Raw genomic sequence first — 24,787 nt, forward strand, 5'->3', positions numbered from 1 at the left:
GGTCCACATTTGGAGATCTCATAAATAATCCCACAAAAACCACACGAGTTATGCATCTCATCTCTGAGTTCCCGGTTTCCTGAACAAACAGCTCACTCTTCCTTTCCAGGTTACCTTTTCATCTTTTTCCAAATGGTCCCATAAAAGCTGTGATGCTGCTCATGACACGTGGGGCCCTCTTCAACCCCAATGTACACACAGATGTTATCTTAACGAACAGCAGCAGCAGGATTCTGCCCCTCAAAGACCCTACATCGAGACGTTAATTAATGTATGACACAGCTAACGAAAACCATGATCAGCTCTCTGTGAGTGCCTCCTCTGTATCAGGCTTGTTCAAAGTGCTTTATGCATCATAACAATCCTCTGATGTCAAAACTATTATCATTACGTGCCTAGCACGTAAGTGCTCAAGAAATGAATAACAATACTAGTATCAAAATAACTACCATTATTATCTTCTTCATCTGAACACTCAAACCCTTACAACATTAGGTTTTAATGACGGTGTTTATGTTCACTCTTCAGCCTCAGTCAGTAGTTTTACAACCAATCATCGAGTCACCAGGTCTGCCCTCTCTTTAATTTCACAAAGAAATATCCTCCCAGCAGAATCACATTTTGATTAATTCAGGTGTAAACTCTTCTTTCCTGATGCCAACAAGTACTTCCTGCTGAGTCTTTGGGGATAGAAAACCTTCTTGTGGGTACATGGACTGTGGGAAATGTGAGAGTTTTATTCTTGCATTATAAAACTTATGTCAAAGCCATCTCCACACCCAAACCCTCTAGGAGGGGGTCTTCAGTTCAAGAGGACTTCAGTCTCTGCTTCACTCTGTTTCACCTTGGGTGGGAGCTGGCTGCTGAACTGCCATCTTATTTACTGACTCAGACATAGTGTATGTTTCAGAATTAAATTTAAATACTGTTCAGATAAACAACATGACCTTTTCAATGTCAGTATGAAGAGAAAATGACACAGTTGAACCAAGAGAAAGAATGAGGGCAAAATTAGATCCTTTATCACAGTCCAAAAATGGATCTGAACTCTGCTCACCCAAGAACCATTCTCAGAAAGTTGTCAGCTAAGACAGTTACAATAATTGAATCGATGAAACAAAAATTCAATAGGCATTGTCATTTCCATCTTTATAGAGACTAAGCTGAGCCAATGGAAATGTCCATCTTAGTACCCAGTGATTTTGTGCGTATGTGTGAATACATACACCCATGTTCCAGTAGATACATTGATGTCTACCCCTCAGGGAGCATTTGGAAAACACGGGCCACAGGCAAGAATACCTTGTGTGTGAATACCCAGCAGTCAGAGAGAACGGGCTACTTACAGCTTTTGGCTTATATGGGGGCTGGATCTCTTTGCGTTCAAGTTTCTCCCAATCAATATACCGGAAAAATGCATGCTCTTTGATATCACGTTCGCCTTCAGGTCCACAACCCAGACGTTTGCCTGGGTGTTTGGTCATCAGCTTCAAGAGAAAGAAAAACATTGAATTTGATGAGTTTCAGAAAAGGAAATGTAAGACACTCAGAAATTATTACTCCAATGCATTAGGAAAGAAAGTACAAATGAAGAATTTCAACTCATTTTTGTTTTTTGCTTTTTATCCCAGCAAAAAATCCCAGCAAGGACTTTGCAGGAGAGGAGCTGATAATAGGACCCACTGCCAATCATCTCTTATGGTTAATCAATAAGAAGCCTGAATGTGGCAGTGAACTTCAAGTTAGAAATGCTGCATGAGGGCCAGGCACAGTGGCTCACACCTGTAATCCCAGCACTTTGGGAGGCCTAGGTGGGCGAATCACAAGGTCAAGAGATAGAGACCATCCTGGCCAACATGGTGAAACCCTGTCTCTAATAAAAATACAAAAATTAGCTGGGTAAGGTGGCACACACCTATAGTCCCAGCTACTCAGGAGGCTGAGGCAGGAGAATTGTTGAACCCGGGAAGCGGAGGTTGCAGTGAGCTGAGATCGCGCCACTGCACTCTACAGTCTGGTGACAGAGAGAGACTCCGTCTCAAAAAAAAAAAAAAAAAAAAAAAGAAAGAAAGAAAGAAAGAAAAAAAGAAATGCCACATGATCCATTTATCCATTTTGGTTTAAGAATAAGTTTTGTGCAATTACCAGTGCATTTAATTAGGACAGTTTCAATATCTTCTAACTTCCCTCCTCCCACAACAAGAAAACTGGAGTTTGACAAAAGCAAAGGCTACATTCATTCAGATACCATTTGCATTTCTCAGTAAAGCACTTGCAAAAATGACAAAACAGAAGAAAAAGTATTAGTCAAAGGGGCCCAAGTTTCAAGTAATTACTTTCTGAAAGCTCATTAAATAGTCAAAACCTAGCCCAGCTCATTTCCCTTGTACCATACATTACACACAACGCCGCTGAGGTTTCTTTGGTGTTCCATTTAAATTACTTAATTATCAAAACCCTCCATCTTTGGATCTCTGAGTGCTAAATAACAAGATGAATAGATGCTCCAAGATGAAACCAGACAGGCTTCCTCTTGTAAATGAGTCCAAAGCAGCATGAAAATATCTCCGATCTCAAGACTTGAGCAAATGCACGGAGAGTAAAGACAGAAGAGTTGGTGATTAATTAAAAAAAAAAGAAAGAAAGAAGCACACAAGTCCAAAAGCTTTCCAGAGTTGACATCACATTGAGCAGCCCATGATGGCAGAATCTTCTGCCCAGGACTTGCTGATGATGGGGAAGGGATGAACCCAGAAATTCATTCCTACACTGTTGGACAGTCACTCAACCTGTTGCCCCCTTACAAGATAATTTGTGGTCACACACACAAGCATGTAGTTGTTATATAAACTGTATCCTCCAGGGTGGGGAAATTAACTGAGCACTTACGTTCTAAGCTAGCTACTTCTTTTTTTTTTTTTTTTTTTTTTTTTTTTTTTTTTTTTTTTTTTTTTTTGAGACGGAGTCTCACTCTGTCGCCCAGGCTGGAATGCAGAGGTGCGATCTCAGCTCACCGTAAGCTCTACCTCCCAGGTTCACACCATTCTCCTGCCTCAGCCTCCCTAGTAGCTGGGATTACAGGCGCCCACCACCACGCCTGGCTAAATTTTTTGTATTTTTAGTAGAGACGGGGTTTCACCATGTTAGCCAAGATGGTCTCAGTCTCCTGACCTCATGATTCACCCGCCTCAGCCTCCCAAAGTGCTGGGATTACAGGCGAGAGCCACCACGCCCGGCTGCTACTTCTTTATTTACATGCATGATCTTCCTTGATAGTCATAATAACCCAATGAGGTGAGTATACTATTTTTCCCATTTGAATAAAAAGGCAATTAACACTCAGAGACGTTGAGGAACAGCAAGGACTCAAGAGATAGGAAGTGGCAGAGTCAGTAAGAGCTGGGTGCAGACTCCACCTCTGCCTAGCTCTAAAACTTGGGCTTTTAAGAAAAATGGGAGCGCATTTCACACGTGGTTTTCTCAGGAATTTTTGTGGCCTGGCTTTGTCAGGAGAGGTTTATGGAGGGTGAGGAAATTGAGCCAAGGCTTGACATTTGTGTAAGATTAGGATGGGAGGAAAGAAAGGGCAGTGAGGTTTTGGTTCACACTGATAATAGTATCAATAACAGCTTCCATGTACTGAGCATGACAACGTCATATGCGTTCAGGCTCCGTGCTAAAGGCTTCCAGGCCATTACCCATTACTCTTTAACCTTTGCAACAATACTCTGAGGCCTCAGCAACTATTATCCTCCATTTTCCAGGTAAAGAATGTAGGTGCAGAGAAGTAAAGTCATCTCTCTAAGGTCAAACAGCTAAGGAGCAGGGCAAGGCTTTGAACAGCTCTTCCTGGCTCAGGACTCTTAGAGCTTTATGTTCAGTCTCAGCTGTTCAGTGTCTGCTGGTTTTCACCCTGAGGTACGGCCTATTTGGGCTTCTTTTTGCTTCAAGTTTGTTCAAAGTGGGAACAGCCATCTGAGTAAGGTTTTACTAATTTTTTTTTAGTAGAAAATCGGGCCTTTAAGGGAATGGACATATAAAGGACACTGCTTCAATTAAACACGTGACTGTTTTCAAAAGCTCAACTGAATTTCTGTCTGAGCAGGAGGATGCCAAGCAAAGAAAAGGTACTGCAGAAACATCCAGCATTAATTCGGAGTCTCTGCCCAGTTCCCACACTCTGCTCTAATGTGCCCGAAGCCAAGTAGACAGCTGGATTTCATCACTGTTCCAATCTCTGATCACCTCCCAGACGTATCGCCTGGGGCTCGCTGTTCCGGAGGAAGCATTTGGCTGTTCGCTTGAGCATCACTCGTTTTTGGAGTACCCTCCTTGAAGGAAGAGCCCCATTGGACTCAGCCCACTCAATTAATAATGGTCCCCAAACTCAATAGTAAGAGAGTCACCCTAGTTAATCATGAAGGTTATGGGTCCTGAATTAATAGAAAATGGCTCTACCAGGGAAACTGCTAATTGGAGCGGGAGCTGAAGGCAGCTGACCTGGAAAATCCTCTCTCCTCCATGACCCACTTAGAACCCCCAGCTGTCCAGGCAGGGCAGGCATGTGAAGGGGAGGACCCTGTGGATATATTAAACACCTACTATGTGCCCACATCATGCAAGGAGCTTTCTCTTATGTTATCTCATTTAATGCTCTCAAAAACTCTTTTCAATGAGTACTACTATTCCATTTTTTAAAATAAACAGAAGCCCAGAGATGCAAAGGAAGTGGCTTAAGATCTTGCACCTAGGCTGAGTGCAGTGGCCCATGCCTGTAATCCCAGCACTTTGGGAGGCAGAGGCAGGAGGATCCCTTGAGCCTGGGAGATCAAGGCTGCAGTGAGCCACGATCACTCCATGGCACTCTAGCCTGGGTGACAGAGCGAGACATTGTCAAAAAAACCAAACCAAACCAAAACACCTCGCGCCTAGAAAGTAGAAAGGTCAAGATTTGCAAAGGGTCCCTTGATCTCCAAAATCCCCTACTTTAAAAGTTGCAATTCCAGGGGATGCAAACTCAAATGCCAAGAGGAACCTGGCAGATAAAACAATAGCGTCAGCACTAGTAATAGTAATAATAACTTCCAAGGGGCTTAGAGCAGAGTGCCGGCCTCTGTTCTAAGTGATTTACAGTATTCAGCTGTTTAGTCAGCAAAGAACCCAATGTGGAGTGCTATTATTAGCCCCAATCAGCAGATGCCGTCAAACAACTTCCCCATGGTCCTACGGCAATTAATGCCGGAACCAGGATTTGAACTTGGATAGAATTGGCCAAATGAGAATTTCTGCAAATTACAGAGGGCAAGCTCCAATTACAGAGGGCAAGCTCCAACTACAAAGGGCCATGGTTTCCAATCCAGCTGACTGGTGCTTTGTAAGAATGACAGGCCAATGTGGCAAGATCTGATTTTTCAAGAGAAACCTGAAACCTGAATGTTTTTGAGAAATCTCTGGATCCTTATATGCCGGCAATTATTAAACAAACTAAAAGCTCCAGGTACCACCTTCTCTCTACCTGCCCCCACCCTTCAATAACTTGTCTACGGGGGCCTGTAGAGGCCTTCATGTGTGCCTTCTTTTTCTTTATGGGCTTTGCTTGGGTTCCTAATGCACCTCTGGGACTCCCCTCTCTATTCTTCATTTTCTCTCTCCCTGCCTCACACCCTCAAAGAAAATATTTTCAAGCAATTCACTTTAGATGTTCGGGGTTGACACTAATTCACAGGTGGTTTCCCCAGGGATACATGCATCTTAGCCTATGTTGCTGAGGTGCAAACCTTAGGTGATTCATTGAGAGTGGGAATTTAGGCAGTGTGACAAGGCGCTTTTAGGCTGAGAGGCTGGCCCAGCTATTCCAAACTGGGCCAAGCCTCAGATTGGCCTGCCTGAGTTTCCCAGCTTTCCTTCACCCAAGACAGTGCATCCAGCATCTGGCTGGGGTCAGGAAGAGCAAAGTAGGGCATGAAAAGTCTGCAAGCATCCCACAGATCTAGGACTGGCAGCCCTGGTTTATTCAGACACACAGGTGGGAACGCGCTGATTAAGGCACGGCCATGTTCTAACCTGTACCACTGGGTGGAGGGAGAGCAAATCCTTTATTAGCATATTATGCGTGGAACATATTTTCTGGGCATCTAATTCTATTGCTTTCAGGCTTCTATCAGAGTTGAAAAATCACTTCATTTGGACAGTATGTTTAAAGGTAGTGGTCTGCAAGCCAAATGGAGACTTTTCCAAAATACTCATACCCAGACTTAATCTCTGGGGTGAGGCAGAAGCATGTGCATTCTGGTAAGGCACTTCGGGTTATCCTGGTGGCTCCAAAGGTGAGGGTCGCTGATCTTTAGGATCTCACAAAAGTCACTGTGAGTATGCCCTGGTCCAACACAAGATTCAAAACAAACAATCCTTCCCCATAAACACACGTCCTGCTTTCTTCACAGGTGCCCTGTGCATAAACCGTAGATGTACAAGCGTGCACGCCCTTTTAGCCATTTCTGTGTGCGTCTGGGGAGACGGGACAGTGGGATTTTGAGTACACTGAATTTCAGTCTGCTTATCTAGAGAATTCCTTAACCTCAACACTGCGTGGTATTTTTTAGAACAAAAGTTGCACGCTCTTAGTATTAACTAAACACATACAGCAGAGCAGGGCAAGATAGCCTGAGTTGTGCCAAAGAGTTCTTGGGCCCTTTCCCATGACTTCCAGCTCTTTGACAAAATTTCTGTGCTTTCTACCTCATTCATTCAATAAGCATTCCCCTGTGCTAGTTCAGAGACTGCAGCCCAGCCAGCAGCAAGACGCAGCTGCAGGCAGCTCTCTACAGCACTTCTGTGCACATCAGAAAAAAAGCTCTCTCTCCTCCGGGAAGTAGCAGCTCCACACCAGAGTTCTCATATTGGCAAATGGAGTGAAGGGTGGAGTTCAGGCTCTGTTCCCCCTTGGTGGGGTGTTCTTGGGCAAGGTACAGCCCGCATGCCTGTATGTGGTGGTCCTGGTCACAGCTTTAAGAGATGTACTTACCCCTTTGCAGATGGCCACAGCTTCCTTGGACATAGACTTGGGATAGGCTACATTGTGTTCCATGATGGATTGGAAGAGTTCATCTTCATCCTCCCCTTCAAAGGGTGCCTGTATGACAGGGGAGGGTGGGAGGAGAAGAATCCCTGCTTGAACCCTCCCCCTAGCTCCCCTCAACTGGCAGACCCTCCTCCCTGGGGCCCACAGTGAAGCCACACACCCAGGCTTTCAAATGACCACAGACTTGTATGACCCCAAGGCCAGGAAAGTCATACAGGTTCCAATTTATGAGCTGTTACCAAACATGTATTCTCCTAAAGAAACCATGTGGATGGGGGTAGGGAGGACTTCTCTTATCGATCACTTAAAATTCAATTACCTGCCCAGCCAACATTTCATACAGCAGGACTCCAAATGCCCACCAATCCACGGACTTCCCATAGGGCTGATAAGCAATTATCTAGAAAAGAGAAGGCATCCTATCAGGGAGGTTTGCAGTTCATGTTTCTTCTGGAAACAGATTCCACTCTTCTTTTACAAGAAGGCCAGTGCCCACCTGAGCTGTTTCTTTACATTAGCTACTCAGGGAATGACAGACATGCTTTGCAGAGGCACCTGCAGCTGGGCAAACACCTGTGGCTGTCACATTGCCTTTTCGAAGCACTAAGTAAGGTGTATTGTTGTTATTATTTTCAAAACAGTGAGCATGGAATTTTTAAAAGGAAAAACTGTCTTTACTCCTCTGTAAAAGTTACAACATTTACACAATAATGTAAATATACTTAACACTACTAAACTGTGTACTTAGAATTGGTTAAAATAGTAAATTTTATGTTACATGTTTTTAAAATATAATTAAAAATAAAAACGTTTAAGAGGTAATAACATTTGTCACTATTTTAATATTTCTTTATAAAAGATAGCTAAGCTGAGATAATAACATGAAAATCACCCATAATCCTTTATTAAGAGAAAAATTATGACTAATATTTGGTCCACTTCATTCCATACTCTTTTCTCTGGATACATATTAAACTCTGTGTGTATGTGTGTGCTTTACATAAACACTTTAGTATTTGGATGATTTTTTTTTCTTTTTTCTTTTTTTTTTTTTTTTTTCAAGATAGTGTCTCTTTTTGTCACCCAGGCTGGAGTGCAGTGGCGAGATCATAGCTCACTGCTCTCAGCCTTGGCCTCCTGGGCTCAAGCAATCCTTGCACCTCAGCATCCTGTGTAGTTGGGACTACAGGTGCTTACCACCATGCTAATTATTTAATTTTTTGTAGGGATGGGGTCTCTCTATATTGCCCAGACTGATCTCAAACTCAAGCAAAGCTCCCACCCTGGCCTCCCAAAGCGCTGGGAGTATGGGCAATAGATCTTTAATAAAGCCAGTTATTCACTTAAGGTTTCCTTGCTAATTTAATATTCGTATATGAACATAATCAACTTTTATCTGTGCATAGCATTCCATTGAATGGATATACCAAAATCTATCTTATAAATTTCCAATTGATTGGGTTTCTTCCGATGCTGTAACATATATTCTTGTAATTAGATATTTGGACATCTGTCCAAGTATTTCCTTAAGATAAACTCCTAGCTGTAGAATTGGTGGATCATATGGTATATATGCTTGTGAAGTTTTTAATTCATATTCCCAAACTGCCAGAACATGAAAAAGTCTAGAAGAGCCATGTGACTGTCCACCTTTCAGTATGCAGGGATGTAAAACTAACCATGTCAGAGGTTAAGAGGTAATAGAGCAAAGGCTAAAGGCTGAGGTCTGAGGGTTAGGCAGTCTGACTTTGAATCCTGACTGCTGTCTACCGGTTGGCTGTCTGACCACAGGAGAAGTTACTTAACTTCTATAATCTCTATATCATGGAGTTATGTGAGGATGAATGAAATACTAGGTGGCTTTCACATATTAGGCCCTCAAAATGTTAACTAATCCTAGAATGTTTTATAATTCAGTTATTGCTTGTTTAACTCAAAAAGGGTACTTGAGCAAACTTGGCTATAAAGTGAATGTTTGTTTCTTGATCTCTATCTCCCACTTTGATTTCTATTCCAAAATCAGAAATGCAGAGATGTTGATTACAGGATACAAAATTTCAGTTAAGTAGGAGGAATAAATTCAAGAGACCTATCGTATAACACAGTAACTATAGTTAATAACAATCTATTGTATTCTTGAAAATTGCTAAGAGGGATTTTTAAGTGTTTTTACCATAAAAAAATAAGTATGTGAGATAATAAATACATTAATTAACTCAACGTAGCCATTCCACAATGTATACATATTTCAGAACAACATGTTGCACATGATAAATGTATACAATTTTACTTGTCAATTATGAATGAATGAAATGCATTCTGAGAAGTAACCCTCAAGACAACGAAGGGAAAGCATTCCAGGAGAACACTTCTCATTGAAAGTGTTTTCCACTTTGGGAGTCCGAGGCGGGCGGATCATGAGGTCAGGAGATCGCGACCATCCTGGCTAACATGGTGAAACCCCGTCTCTACTAAAAAAATACAAAAAAATTAGCTGGGCGTGGTGGTGGGCACCTGTAGTCCCAGCTACTCGGGAGGCTGAGGCAGGAGAATGGCATGAACCCAGGGGGCGGAGCTTGCAGTGAGTAGAGATTGAGCCACTGCACTCCAGCCTGGGCGCTGAGTGAGACTCTGTCTCAAAAAAAAAAAAAAAAAAAAAAAAGTGTTTTCACACTTTTAAAGTACTTCAAGTCTTGTTTGATTCTCATAACAACCCAACAAGTTAATCCTTTTACAAAGGAAACTAGAGCCCGGGATGTGACAGCAGTTGCCAAAGGTGATGTGGTTAGCTCATGACAAAGCCTGACCTGCTGCTTATCCCTCCCATCTGCAGGCTGGAGGGGAGGCAACTTCACCAGCAACACAGTTCAGGGTTTCTTGTGCTTGCCTGAATCAGGACCAACGAGGAACTTCTGAGAACCACAGATCCTGAGCCTCCACCTGCAGAGATTCTAATGGGATGAGGCTTGGGCATCCCACATTGTTTTTTGTTTGTTTGTTTGTTTGTTTGTGTTTTTTTTTTTTTGAGACAGGGTCTCCCTCTGTTTCCCAGGCTGGGGTGCAGTGGCATGATCACTGCTTACTGCAGCCTCTACCTGCTGGGCTCAAGTGATCCTCCCACCTTAGCGTCCCGAGTAGTCAGGACAGCAGGTGTGACCTAGTGCACCCGGAGAATTTTAAATTTTTTTTTGTAGAGATTAGGGTCTCACTATGTTGTCCAGTCTGGTCTCAAATTTCTACCCTCAAGTGATTTTCTTGCCTCAGGCTCCCAAAGTGCTGAGATTACAGGGGTGAGCCACCATGCCCCAGCTGCATCCTACATTGTAAAAGCTCCCTTATGACTCTAAACTGCAGTTAGAGTTGAGAATCAGAGATTATGGAACCCCTGGCCTATCAGGAAGTTGTGTTATGGATTGTGTCATATCTAATTAATTAACAAAATGATAATAGACCAAAGCATATCACATAGGGAAAACTTCACTGGGTCTGAGTAAAGCCTTATTATTTTTAAAGAATTACTTTATTACTCAAGTAATACCCAAATACATTTACCTTGTAAAAAATGTCAGCAGTATATAGAAATAGCTAAATTTCTCTTTACAATTCCCTTATCCTCAGAGGTAACCAGTGTTATAAAATCAGTTTGAAATCTTCCAGATTTTTGTATGCTTTTACTCACTGAAAACAGAACAGTGTTCCGTGTATTTCTGTTTCATCCATAAATAGTATCATACTGTTATTTGTCATTCTTCTTTTTTTATTTTTTTTTTTTGAGACAGGGTCTTACTGTGTCACCCAGGCTGGAGTGCAGTGACATAATCACAGCTCACTGAAGCCTGGACCTCCTGGGGCTCAGGTGATTCTCTTACCTCAGCCTCCCAAGTAGCTGGGACTACAGGCACGTGCCACCATGCCCGGCTAATTTTTGTATTTTTTGTAGAGACGAGGTCTCGCCATGTTGGCCAGGCTGGTCTGGAACTCCTGGGCTCAAGTGATCCACCTGCCTCTGCCTCCCAAAGTGCTGGGATTACAGGTGCGAGCCGCCACACCTGGCCTTGTATTTGTCATTCTGTACCTTGATTTTTTTCTCTAACAATGTGTCTTGAAGATCTTTTCATATCTACATATATATCTAACTCACTCTTCTGAATTGGTGCCTGGTAGTATTTCATGCTATAAATAAATCATGGGCTATTGTCCATTTTCCTGCTGAGGGACGTGTACAGGACACAGATCCCATGTCATATGCCAGCCCAGAGGATCTGCTCTTTTTCTCTCAACAAACATTTCAATGTCATAATTAGGCAGTATCACATGGCCGTGAGCCACAACAGTTTGACGAAGAATTTTACTGATGTGTGTTGGATGGTTCTTTTGGGTTTTATTTAAATTTTCTCCCAAACCTTGATGTATTTTGGGCTTGGGCTTCTGGATGTGTGCTAAATTAATTTGCATGTGTGATCTCAAAGGGAGGATTTAGAGTATAGAATAAGAATCTGCCCGAGGTTCCCTTGCAAGGTACCACCCTCAACCCTTCCCAGCTCTCACACAACCATCTGGGGAGCAGAGGGTACATCACCGCAATGTGAACATGTGCCCGGCAGCTCTCACCTCGGGGGCGATGTAGTCTGGAGTGCCACAGAATGTCTTGGTTGTCACCCCATCCCAGATGTTTTCCTTACACATGCCAAAATCAGCAATCTTGATGTGCCCCTCAGAATCGAGCATCACGTTGTCAAGTTTTAGGTCACTATGGCAGACACAAGAATTTAGAGATTTAATTAAACGCTATGCATTTCAAGCCAACCAACAGCCACTCATTATGCATAGAACACTGTGTTAGGTGTTGTGTGGGCACAAAGGTCAGTAGAAACCAGCCTTTGACCTCCAACAGCTTATAATCTGGCAGGGAGATAAAAAGAGGTCGGCAAACCTCCGTGCTTTTCTTTTTCTACACAGCCAACTGTGCCAAGTGTCTCACAAGGACACAAAGAGACAGCACTTCTGAAAAGACGGAGATCCACAGAAAGTTAAGCAAAGGGCAGAGCATCCATGACACTTCCTGGATCCAGGAAAATTCCAGGAATTGCCCTTTGCAACTTAAAGACTCCCTATATTTTGTAAGAAGATACATTTTTCACAAAATTATTATTTTTAAAAATATCTCTAAAAATTACAAAGAAAAAAAAGCTGATTGAAAGAAATATTTAATGCTAAGTGTTCCCTGATCTCTTGGGCCACCTCCTAGGACATGACCCAGGAGTTTCCATCGATTCTTTGAATCAAAAAATATTTGGCAGGGCACATTGGCTCACACCTGCAATTCCAGCAGTTTCAGAGGCCAAGGCAGATGGATCACAAGGTCAGGAGCTCAAGACCAGCCTGGCCAATATGGTGAAACCCGATCTCTACTAAAAATACAAAAATTAGCTGGGCATGGTGGTGGGCGCCTGTAGTCCCAGCTACTCTGGAAGCTGAGGCAGGAGAATAGCTTGAACCTGGGAGGTGGAGGTTGCAGTGAGCTGAGATCGTGCCACTGCACTCCAGCCTGGGTGACAGAGCGAGACTCCGTCTTGAAAAAAAAAATGTCGCACAATTACTATGTGACAGGCACTATGCCTGGGGCCAGGTATAGTATGTAGCTGTAAACAAAATAAGCAAGCCTCCTATTCTTCAGATTAAATTTCAGTGCTGGGAAAAAGATGACAATTACTCTATAAGCATGATTATTATAGATTCTGATAAGTGGTATGATGAAAATAAAGAGCACAAAAGATAGTTATTCGAGGAAGTCACTTTAAGCAGGGTGTCAGTCAGAAAGGACCTCTCTAAGGCAGTGACATTTGAGCTCTAACCTAAAGGATATGTGCTGTGTTCTCTTTTATTTTCATCTGTGTTGATGAGAAGAGCTTGACATTTTGGGGAACAGTTGTAGGTCTTTAGCACACAAGACTGCTCCAATATCAACACACTTTCCACCTCCCTAAACACCTACTCCAATGTCAATGCTTTATATTTCAGCACCAGTGAGCAAGGCTGAGAGATGGATCAGATGGTCCCAGTCCTAATAGAAGATGGGGAAGTCCAAATTCCTGAGAGGTAGGGGGATCTATTCCTTAATTCAGATCTTTCCCTTCGGTCATCTTGATTGGGCAGTGGGCATCTGTGGTTTTGCCTATTCTAGTATTTTGTGATGACAGCATTCTAATATTTCTTAGAAGAACCACCCTCCTTCAATTCTTCCATGTAACATGGGTGTAACATGGCTTCCATGTAACATGGCTCCAGGAGTGGTCAAGTGGGCCTGTCCTGGCCAATGGAAATATTCCATCCTGCTGGTCACAGTGATTGATTCAGGAAGGGCATGTGATCCAATCTGAGCCAATCAAAGCTGTTAAGTATTAGTGCTGGCACTTTGGCTGGCACAATCAGGAAAGGGATAAGTATATTTTACATTGGGGTTGTTCAGGTGGTATTATGGAAGTCTAGAAACTCCAGGGGTCACCAGATGAAGAGAAGCAATCCAATATAGAGAAAGTAGAGCCTACAGGGAGGGTGATAAAGTGTGCCCTCATAACGTCACTTGAGCCTCTGCATTTATCCAGGCCTAAAGTCAGATCTGTGCCTGGATTTTTAAGTTATGTCACCAATAAATGCCTCTTTTAACCTAAGTTACTTTGAATTGAGTTGCTGTCATCATTTCCAACTAAAAGAATACAATCTGAAAACTATATCCTGACATCTCCTATCTGTGTCTGTGGGGTCTCCTTATTCAAAGGGAGGGGGAGGTCCACTTGCACTTGCCCACTGATGTTTGCCAATCCCAACACGCCATGCCTTTAGTGCTGTCCATGGTGCTGCTCATATCCAGCCTTCACGCTCATCTACAAGCCACCATAATTTGAGTGAAAGTTTGGAACTCAGAAAACCCAGGCTTTGCAGCAATTTGCTTTTCATAAACTTACTAGGTAGGTCTATATGTGATATATGTGATTTATCTAATAGTGACAAATGACATCCCTTCAGCTCAACCACATGCTCAGAAGCAGGCAGCTGGGTAGACTAGGGAAGTGATAAAATCTTTATCTATTATAGAAAAGAAGTTTCAGGTGCCAAAAGCCAGGCAGTCCTGAGGCTGGAGGGCACCTCTGTCATCTTCACTGTCACATACAGTGTTTTGATATCACACCCTAATCTTTTGTTCTATGTAATAAATCCTCATTTCTGCTTTAAAAGATGGATGGAGAAATTATTTTCATTTTTCAGAAAACCATCAAGGGCAAAACCAACACACATTCCAGAGATAGTGGTAGGTAAATCAGACACTAAGTTTGATAGGAAGAATCTTTTTCCCTCCCCGCCCCCCAACCCAACAACATCTCCAGTTCCTTAAAGATGGTAAGTCTAACATAATCCTTCATCCTCTTTACTTAAGAACTGTTCAATTAACTAGAGATTTAGATGAAGGAGGTAGTGATTTGTAACATCTTAAAAGATATTACCACTATGAAATCAATCTCTATGAAATGATAAAACCATCCATCTTTTGTCAAGTAATTTATTTTTTACCATTTCCATTTGACTGTCAATTTCAAGAACTCTATTTCCATCAGCGTTCTGGACATGAGCAACAAAAACCAACTATGATGATTTTTACCTGAAAAGGAATTCATCAAAGGATATTGGGGAGCTCATGGAATCTTTGAGGAGACTGAAGAACCAGATTAAGAGTCTATACAGCCTGAAACGAGGCCTAACTGCAACTCAGGGCTTGTCCAGTGACACCACCACCCAAGCTGCCATGGGACACAGACATCACCCCTTGTTCCACAAAGCCCTAATGCTGGACTCTGCCTATTGCTATTAAGACCCTCTTCTCTTGCCTCTGGAAAGCAGCTGCTGTTAATTACTATGGTCACTCTTCATTCTATGCTTTCTGCTTCCTTGGCCACTAGTTTCTGATTCAAGGTCTTGAGTAAGTATGACCAACTGTCAGAGCTTGGGTTGTGTGCCTGCCCTGGCTACAGGGTGGCTGTGAAATGGGTATCTTTCATTTTCATTATTTATAGTAGGAGATTGACTCTGTTCTTCCACATACACAAAAGAAGGGTTCAGATGCAGACTGGCTTAAAAGATTGATAAATATCCCTTTAAAGACCATATTAATAGTGGAAGATGAAAGGGAGAGTGTGTAGTTAGTTTAGGAAAAGGGGCTTTGGAATAGCTATCATCTTAGCACCTGAAATGCTAATCTTTGAATTTTACCACCTGCCTGGCCAGTGACCTGGATCCATGGATCCCAGATCCCAATGGGGCTTCCTGATTGATTAGAAACTAGCCCTGAATCACAACTCAATTGACCGGAACTCTAATTATTTCCTCTCCTGTTTCCTACACTGGGAGTGGATTTTCTTCCAATAAACTTGTAGTTCCATATTTAATCTTCTCAAGAACCCAGTTGGTTCTATTTTAGTAGAGGTACATCCCACATAGGAGTTAGGTCCTAATGTCAGCACCCAAGTTGAAAATCATGTAGAGTGAAAAATCACCCATGATCCCTGTCTCTTTGGTTAAGCACCAGCTGAAGTCATCTGCTTGAATTTAGGGATCATGTCATATGGCAGATCATGTGTACTTTTTTTTTTTTTTGAGATGGAGTTTCATTCTTGTTGCCCAGGCTGGAGTGCAACAGGGTGATCTCGGCTCACCGCAACCTCTGCCTCCCGGGTTCAAGCGATTCTCCTGCCTCAGCCTCCCGAGTGGCTGGGATTACAGGCATGTGCAACCACACCCAGCTAATATTCGTATTTTTTAGTAGAGATGAGGTATCACCATGTTGGCCAGGCTGGTCACCAACTCCTGACCTCAGGCAATCCGCCTCCCTCGGCCTCCCTACGTGCTGAGTTTACAGGTGTGAGCCACTGCACCCAGCCTCATGTGTACCTTTCAACACCAGAATAATATTCAGCACAAAAAGATGTTGTCACTATGAGAGTCAAAAGAGAAACTAAGGGAATTAGAGGATTTCCATGTGCCATTTCATGTACACATAGTGAATGTGTTCATTGAGGGCAAACATGGGCGTGGGCAGAATGATCATACCATTTAAAATTTAAATTCTTCTTTTTTTAGAGACAGGGTCTTGCTCTGTTGCCCAGGCCAGAGTGCAGTGGCACAATCATAGCTCACTGCAGTTTCGAACTCCTGTGCTCAAGTGATCCTCTTGCCTCAGCTTCTAAATTCTTCTTCTTCTCTCTATTTTTACATTTTCACTAGGATCACCCATATGCCAAGTAAAACCACTCCTCTTCTTGACCTTCTTCCCTCCATCATTAGGAAAAAGTAGGAATGGCTGGGACTTTGTGACCTCAGAATAAGATCATCCTTCCCCCTATAGATTCCGTATCACCACTTCAGGTGTGACTAAAAGCCCCAGGACTCTGAAAGCCTCTGACAAGGTCCCCACTTCCCATTCCTTCATCCTACCAGCACCCCCTAGCCTGGCCTCCGCTATCTGCCTTGTACTTACCAGGGCTAATCTTAACATGCCTTTTTTTTTTTTTTTTTTTTTTTTTGAGACAGGGTCTCACTGTGTCATGCAGGCTGGAATGCAGTAGTATGATCATAGCTCATTGCATCCTTGAATTCCTGGGCTCAATTGATCCTCCCACCTCAGCCTCCTGAGTAGCTAGGTCTATAGGTATGCACCATCACACCTGGCTAATTTTATTTTATTTTTAGAAATGTGGGTCTCACTATGTTGCTTAGGCTGGTCTGGAGCTCCTAGCTTGAAGCATTCCTCCTGCCTCGGCCTCCCAAAGCGTTGGGATTACAGGTGATAGCTACTGTGCCAGGCCCCCTCATGCCTTTTAATCCCATATCCCACAGTTAAGGCAAAAGGCCCAGGACTCTCAAGTCACCCCTAACTCTCCAGGCCCTCATCACCATGCTCTCTACAGAATGAGAGAGAACCCTCCAACACCCAGTGTACACCAGCACCCTCCCCTGCCTGATTTATCTCCATAGTACTTATCACTACTTGGCAGACTATGTTTTTATGATTCATTTATCTGTCTCCCATCGTGAGAAAGATAAACTCTACAGGGGCAAGGGGTTTCATCTGTTTTATTCACTTCTGTATGCTCACCACCCAGAAGAGTGCCTAGAATATAGTAGGATTTGATAAATATGTGTCAAACACATGAATGGAAGAGACTTTTGTGGTTCTTCGTAATCTTTGAAATAGACCCCCACCCGTGCCAAGTGCTATTTGGAAGCCTCATACCTTGCAGCCACTCTTGCATAACAAACCACCCCAAGCCTGCACTGGCTATGCCATTTGCATCGACGTAGTACAAGGAGAATTGTACGCCCCAGACTCACTGACAAATAGCAGCCTCGGGTGCAATCGTCTGCCTTGCATGAAATATAAAATGGTATGACTCATGCAGCTATGATCATCCATTTGCTCCTCCAAAAACCAGCAAATGCCAAGTCCTGAACTTAATCCTGTCTTTCAGGGCAGCCACTCAGAGATCCATTTCCAAGTTGGAGTTACATAGCAGAAAAAAATAAATAAATAAATAATGTTTCATAATAACGTGATCCATCACCTTCTGCCAGCCAAAATTCTTTGCCTGCTCCTAAAATGTAGGGTCCACAAGCAAGAGAAAGAAGTACTGGGGTCCTCTCTGTGAGTCTCCTTTTAGAGCAGTCTCCTGTTTGAGGCTCTGAACCGTCACTGGTGACATAGTCCATCGAGATTTTCTACCACCATATAGAGCTGCCCAAACTTTGCCAGGGCAGTGGGCGATGCTGCCTGGCAGAACACATGCCCAAGTTAGTTCTGGAGGATTCCTCCCCCACCGCGGATTCTAATTTTAAAAGCAGCTGAAGAAAGAGGCAGGGCAGGGAGGAGCTGAGGGAGATGAAGAGATGGAAAGTACAGCAGTGTTCACTTACCGGTAAATGATGCCCTTACTCTGTAAGAAGAACAGACCGATGGCAATTTCCGCAGCGTAAAATCTGAAATTAAAAAAAAAAAAGCAATGGAGAAACTCAAGGACACCATATGCTTGGCAATGCTCAGAATTCAATACAATATTGAACGAGGTGCAGGGCATTGAAGAACCCATGGATGGTCAGCTATATAGCTCATAAAGTGCTGAGAGTATGGATGGATTCACAGGGTGGTTTAGAGGGTGATGGGGTTGCCTTAAGGACAAACTGGGGATAGGCAGAAGTTCAGCAATCGTATAGTGGAGAGGGTGCCATGGGATATAATGAACTGGATGAAGGATTATCGTTTCACCAGCTGGGCAACATAGTGAGACCTTGTCTCTACTAAAAATAAAAGAAAAAAAATAACTGGGCGTGGTGGCACATGCCTGTGATCCCAGCTACTCGGAAGGCTGGGGCAAGAGGATTGCTTGATCCCAGGTGATCAAGGCTGCAGTGAGCTATGACCAGGGCCAATGCATTCCAGCCTGAGCAACAGAGTGAGACCCTGTCCCCCACCCCCCACAAAAAGAGAGAGAATCATACTTTCAGACTATATAGCAAGTTAAATTATCTTAACAATAGCAGCTAACATCTGTTGAAGGTTTACCATCTGCCTAGCACCATTTTAGGCATTACCTGACTTAATCCTAATAACAATCCTCTAAGGTAGGTCCTACTAGTATCTCCCCATTCCTCAACGGAGGAAACTGAGGGTTAGAGAGGTTAACTTGGGCAAGTTACATAGCAGATGAATGGTGCAGCTGGAATAAGAAACGACATCTGTCTAAAGTGTAACCTCTTATTGCAGGTCAACCCAGAAAGAAAGAGGTTTCGAGAGAACTAGGAAGCCCAGTTATGCCACAAAGGTTGGGCAGGGCTTTGGGGAACTATGTAAAGTGTCTTGACGTGTCTTGTGTGACAATGGAATTAAAGCCTGTGGTCAATTAGATGTTAGAAGTAAAAGCAAAGCTAGTCCTATTAGAGTCATGCCAGGAGATATGAATGGCTAGATTTGGAAGCACAAGAATAATGCAAATCCTATCAGAACATAGTGCTCACAACCTGTCCAGGTGGGAGGAGAGGGGGCAAGCTGAACTGGGTAGGAGCCACCGAGCCTCTGGTATGACAAGGTGGGGTTCTAGATGAGCTCTGGGGGCTCTCTGGAGAGGCAATAAGATCTTAGCAAACTCCCCATGAGAGGTTATCATTGCTAATTCCTATAACTTGCCATGTTCCTAAGCAGGGGAGTGACATGATGAAATTTGTGTTCTAAAAAGAAGACACTGTAGCTGCCTATTGAACTGAAGGGGATGGAATTGACTCAGCAGAGGAAACACATTTCCAACAACCCAGAATCAGTCTCCCTATCCCAGGAACCACAGACCATTGCCACTGAGCACCTTGATCCTTCACCCCCGTGAAGTGAAGGCATCTAAGAGGGAGAGTGGTATAAGATAAAGAACATGGGCAAAGAAAAACCGGGGTCAGAATTCGGGAACTGCTTCTTACTAGCTCCATGATTTTGAGCAAGCTTTCAAAATCTTGCATCTCCATTTCCTTGTTTGTAAAGCAGAGATGGTAGCATCTCCCTCCCAGAGTTATTCTCAGGGTTAAGTGAGACGATGTTTGTTAAGCACTTAGGGCCTGGCTCATAGTAAGTTCTCAATAAATATTAGCAAATGGACACATAAAATCTACAATGGTAATCCCCAAGGAAGATATAGGGCCTTTCTAAGCAGTCAGGGACATGAATTAGAAATAAAGAAATAGCTGTGGTTTTAGAGCTTTGAGTTTTGTTTTATTTTTAGGAGAGACTACAGCTGTGCACCACCATGCCCAGCTAAGTTTTTTATTTTTTACAGAGACGAGATCTCGTCATGATGCCCAGGCTGACCTCTAACTCCTGAGCTCAAGTGATCCTCCAACCTCAGCCTCCCAAAATACTGAGATTACAGGTATGAGCCATGGTGTCTGGCTGAGCTTCAGGTTCTTAGCTGGTGTCAGGAAAAAAAGAAGCATCTCATATTAAGCAGAACACCTTTCTTCCTTGGCTAAATATTTTTTCAAAAAGATGCCCGAGGTGTTTAAAAATCTCTCTTTGGCAAAAAACACCCTCAAAGGAACCACTAACCTACCCATTTATCCCAAGGAGAAAGCACAGCACTAGTTCTCACTTACACAGCATGGGGCTCCTTGAACCGGCCGACTTGCTGGATGTGATACATGAGGTCGCCCCCATTCACGTACTCCATCACAAAGTACAGGCGGTCCTGGAAGAGGACAGCAAACAGCAACATTAGCATCCTGTAGCTTCTGGGGCTCCAAATGGACAGTGGGGGAAGAGCTGGAATTTATGATGAAAACTACCAGGACTCTCTGACAGATCCCTGTTTGCTGGGCTTCCTGTTTCCCCAAGGGTAACGTTTGTGTCACTGGAACTACGCAAGTGACCATAGGTGATACACAGATAAATTTTTTCATTAATAATTACAACTTTGGCCAGGCATGGTGGCTCACACCTGTAATCCCAGCACTTTGGGGGGCTGAGGTGGGCAGATCACCTGAGGTCAGGAGTTCAAGGCCAGCCTGGCCAACATGGCAAAACTTCATCTCTACTGAAAAAAAACAAAATACAGAAATTAGTGAATCATGGTGGCAGGCACCTGTAATCCCAGCTACTTGGGAGGCTGAGGCAGGAAACTCACTTGAACCTGGGAGGGGGATGTTGCAGTGAGCCAAGATCATGCCACTGCACTCCGGCCTGGGTGACAGAGTGAGAATCCATCTCAAAAATAATAATAATAATAATAATAATTACAAGTTTATATTTTTTTTGCTGGAAAATATAATTAACATATTATTCTTGTGACTTAACTGATATTATTGTTTAGGATAAGGCTGATTTTAATAAAAAGTGGAAAATATTAAGTAAATAATGTTACAGGTGATAGGTAGCTGTAGTAGCCAGCCTTTATGATGCTCCCCCCGCCCACAGTGATTTTTCAATCTCTTGGTATTTATGTTCTTGTGTAGTACCTTCCCCTAATGAATAGGACTGACCTGTGTAACCCATTGGATATTGCAAAAATGACAATGTATGACTTCCAGGAGTAGCACTAAAAAGACCTACAGCTTCCACCCTGCTCTCTCTCAGATCACTTGCTTTTTGGGAAGCCTGCCGCCATGCCATGAGGATGCTCAAGCAGTACTATGGAAAGGTACATTTGGCAAAGAACTGAGGCCTCCTGCCAACAGCCAGCACCAACTCCAGTCCTGTGAGAGAATCACCTTGGAAACAGATCCTTCACCCAAGACAAGCCTTCAGATGACTAAAATTCCAGCTGGCAATCTGACTGCAGCTTCCTTTGAGACCCAGAGCCAGATCAACGAGGTAAAGCATTCCCAAATTCCTGCCCCACAGAACCTGAGATAATAAATGCTTTTGTTGTTTTAAGCCACTGAATTTTGAGGTACTCACCAACAGATAACACAGTGGTTATCAAAAACAAAAAGATGAATTATCAAGGTTTGAAAAACAGTTACCTAGGAAGGCATGTCCAGAAGTAAAAGAACTGGGGCCAGAAAAAAATCTGTGTCCTAATCAGGGAAGTTTTTCAGCAAGTCTTTCAAGGGATATTGTGAACTTCTTCAAGTCAGGTGCTATGCCCTTCTTGGCAGTGTAAGCCCTGTTCCTGAGAGCACAACTAGCACATAGCAGGTGCCCAGAGAGTGAAAGGGCACAAGCTTTGGTGCCAAAGACATTTCATTTGGAAATCCAGGTCTGTCTCTTAATAGCTGGATGTATTTGGAGAAGTTATTCAACACCTGGGTTTCCTCATCTGTCAAGAGGAGATAATAGTAGAACCTCAGTGATGTTGCTGGGATTAAATAAGTCAGATGTGTGTTTTGGCCCTTGGGCAACACCAATCTGTGACTCGCTTCTCTTCTTCCATCACAGGGTGTTTGCTAAATGAATGAATGAATCACTTTATCTCTTCTTAGAGACTTCTGCTTGGGTGAAATCTCTCCTTTACGCTACGTTCCTTTGGCTTGCAATGGCAGAGTCTGCACTAACGAATTTGGGAACTGAAGTCCCTCTTATGTTCTCAGCCTAAAAAAGTCACTTCCTCTAACCCACCCAATCTAAATTAGGTCTGCCGTTATACTCTTTCATGAAAGCCTGTGGGCTTTTTTCTTTTCTTTTCTTTTTTTAATCTCTGACCACATCATAATTTGTTAATTATATTCTGAACTTGATGGTTATTTATTTCATCTATCTATTCAACTAAAAACAAATTTATAGAGTCCTACTAGGTACCAGGTTATAGATGGGTGCTGAGGATAGAGCAGTGAACAAAACCAACAAAAATTCCTGGCCTTTATCTTTCATTCTAGCGGGTAGACACAGATAAAGACAATAAATGCTAAACATAATAAATAAATTATATAGAATGTTAAAAGATATCCGGACACAGTGGCTTGCGCCTGTAATCCCAGCACTTTGGGAGACTGAGGAGATCTCCTGAGGTCAGGAGCTGGAGACCAGCCTGGCGAACATAGTGAAACCCTGTCTCTACTAAATATAAATACAAAAATTTAGCTGGGCGTGATGGTGTGCCCTTGTAGTCCCAGCTACTCGAGAGGCTGATGCAGCAGAGTTGCTTGAACCTGGGAGGTGGAGGTTGCAGTGAGCCAAGATCACACCACTGCACTCCAGCCTGGGCAACAGAGTGAGATTCTGTCTCAAAAAATAAATAAATACATAAAAATAAAAATAGAAGGTTAAAAGATTAACAAGTGCCAAGCGGGAAAAACAGAGCAAAGTATGGAGGATTGGGAGTACCAGCTGGATGAGATGGGAGAAAGGAGTTCCAGTTTCAATAAAGTATTCAGGATAATCTTATTTAGAAGGCGATCCTTCAGCAAAGACTTGAAGGAGATGACGAAAGCAGCTATGCAGGTATCTAGAGTGAGAGCTTACCAGGCGGAGAAATAGGCTGTGCAAAGGCCCTGAGGCTAGAGCACACCTCATGTGCTTGGAGAAGAAAGAACAAGGGGGACAGGGTAGGAGATGAGCCCAGGGCAGTGCTGAGGGACTCATCATGTAAGGTCACGGAGGCTAATACAAGGTTTGGGGTCTCACTCTGAAAGAAACGGACTAATGCCAAATGTGACTGAACGTTCCACAAATCCAGGAGCCATGTAAAATTTGTTTACCACTGTGTACCAACAGTCCAGCACCATGCCTGGCCAAAGCGAGCCATCAATACACATTACTTAAGTGAATAAATGGGTGATCCTCGAGGCAGCAGGAGTTACTGCGTCTCCAAAGCACCATTCATACAGTCAGAAGGTTGGAATCAAAGTGCTGGCTCCACGTTTTCTGACTACTGGAGAGGCTTGGGAAGACCATTTTATATCCCTGAGCCTTGATGTCTTCATTTATAAAATGAGGATAACATATTCGATAATCTCTAACAGACTGACTGAGGGGCTGGAATGAAACATACACAGGGCTGCAAACTGTAAATGTGATAAAAATGAGATGTCCTGGCAGCACTGCCTGAGTATTGAAGCCAGACGAGTGTTTTCCAAACTCAAGTTGTATCTCACTTTAATTGATGATTAAATCAATTTGGTGGGTCATGATCAACTTAAAAAAAAAAAAAAAGAATAGAAAAAAGAGGTCAGGCATGGTGGTTGGCTCCTGTAATCCCAGAACTTTGGCGGGGCCGAGACAGGAGGATCACTTGAGGCTAGGAGTTTGAGAACAGCCTGGGGAACATAGCAAGACTCTGCCCCTACCAAAAAAAAAAAAAAAAAAAAAAAATTAGCCGGGCATGGTGGTGAGCACCTGTAGTCCCAGCTACACGGGAGGCTGAGGCAAGAGGATTGCTTGAGCCCAGGAGTTCAAGGCTATAGTGAGCCATGGTGGTGCCACTGCACTCCAGCCCGGGCAACAGAGTGAAACTGTCTCAAAAAAAAAAAAAAAAAAGAAGAAGAAAGAAAAATAATGAAATGATGAAATGGAAATTATCAGTGCATGCTGCACAGAACACCACTAAGTACTTTTCGTGGAATGTATGTTTTGGTTATATTTATACGTTGCTATGGCTGAGTCACAATGTAAAAGGTGACTTGCTGTCAAAAGTTGCAAAGCTATTGTGAGGGGCTATAAAACCAGGACAATAGGTGGTGGGAAAGTGAAGCAAAGATTTCACCTTTTAAGTCAATACAGTATTTGAAGTCTTGTTGCACTACTTACTCACTGCAACACTGAGCAGTTATTTAATCTAATTTTGGGCTTTCTCTTCACCTGTAGACGGGACATTTTTCACTTGCCCACAGAACATTAAACAAGGACACAGGTATAGAGTGTCTAACATGATGCTGGCCATATAACAAACATTTAATTCGCCATTTAAAAAAATCTTCCATACAGCACATAGAACTTTATCTTATATGTAACAGTCACATGTGCATTTATCAAATGTGGGAATGCCTAATAATTATAACAACAATAATAATGAAATTAAGCTCTCTCGGGTACTTACTACGTGATGAGCTGAATGCTTTACATATTTTGTCTCACTTGTCCCTCTACTTCTCTCCCTTCTAAAGAGGAGAAAGTTGAAGCTCAGAAAGGGAAAGTAACTTGCCAGTGGTCTCTCAGCTGATAAGTTGCTGCAAAGCCAGGATCTGAAC

At 43.0% G+C, this 24,787-nt stretch overlaps 1 protein-coding gene across 2 annotated transcripts in view; it reads right to left on the reverse strand.

The window, feature by feature from the left end:
• Nucleotides 1-24,787, reverse strand: part of PRKCB (protein kinase C beta) — a 385,488-nt gene that overhangs the window by 28,962 nt on the left and 331,739 nt on the right. For both annotated transcript variants that reach the window (XM_003261670.3, XM_004087390.3), the window contains exons 11-16: nucleotides 20,261-20,352; nucleotides 18,044-18,106; nucleotides 11,693-11,831; nucleotides 7,401-7,481; nucleotides 7,025-7,132; nucleotides 1,347-1,487 (exon numbers count right to left, since the gene is read on the reverse strand). In XM_003261670.3, coding sequence (XP_003261718.1) covers nucleotides 1,347-1,487; nucleotides 7,025-7,132; nucleotides 7,401-7,481; nucleotides 11,693-11,831; nucleotides 18,044-18,106; nucleotides 20,261-20,352 — 624 coding nt within the window. The remainder of the gene's footprint in view (nucleotides 1-1,346; nucleotides 1,488-7,024; nucleotides 7,133-7,400; nucleotides 7,482-11,692; nucleotides 11,832-18,043; nucleotides 18,107-20,260; nucleotides 20,353-24,787) is intronic.

This window comes from Nomascus leucogenys, chromosome 2 (assembly GCF_006542625.1).
Source record: "Nomascus leucogenys isolate Asia chromosome 2, Asia_NLE_v1, whole genome shotgun sequence".
NCBI lineage: Eukaryota > Metazoa > Chordata > Mammalia > Primates > Hylobatidae > Nomascus > Nomascus leucogenys.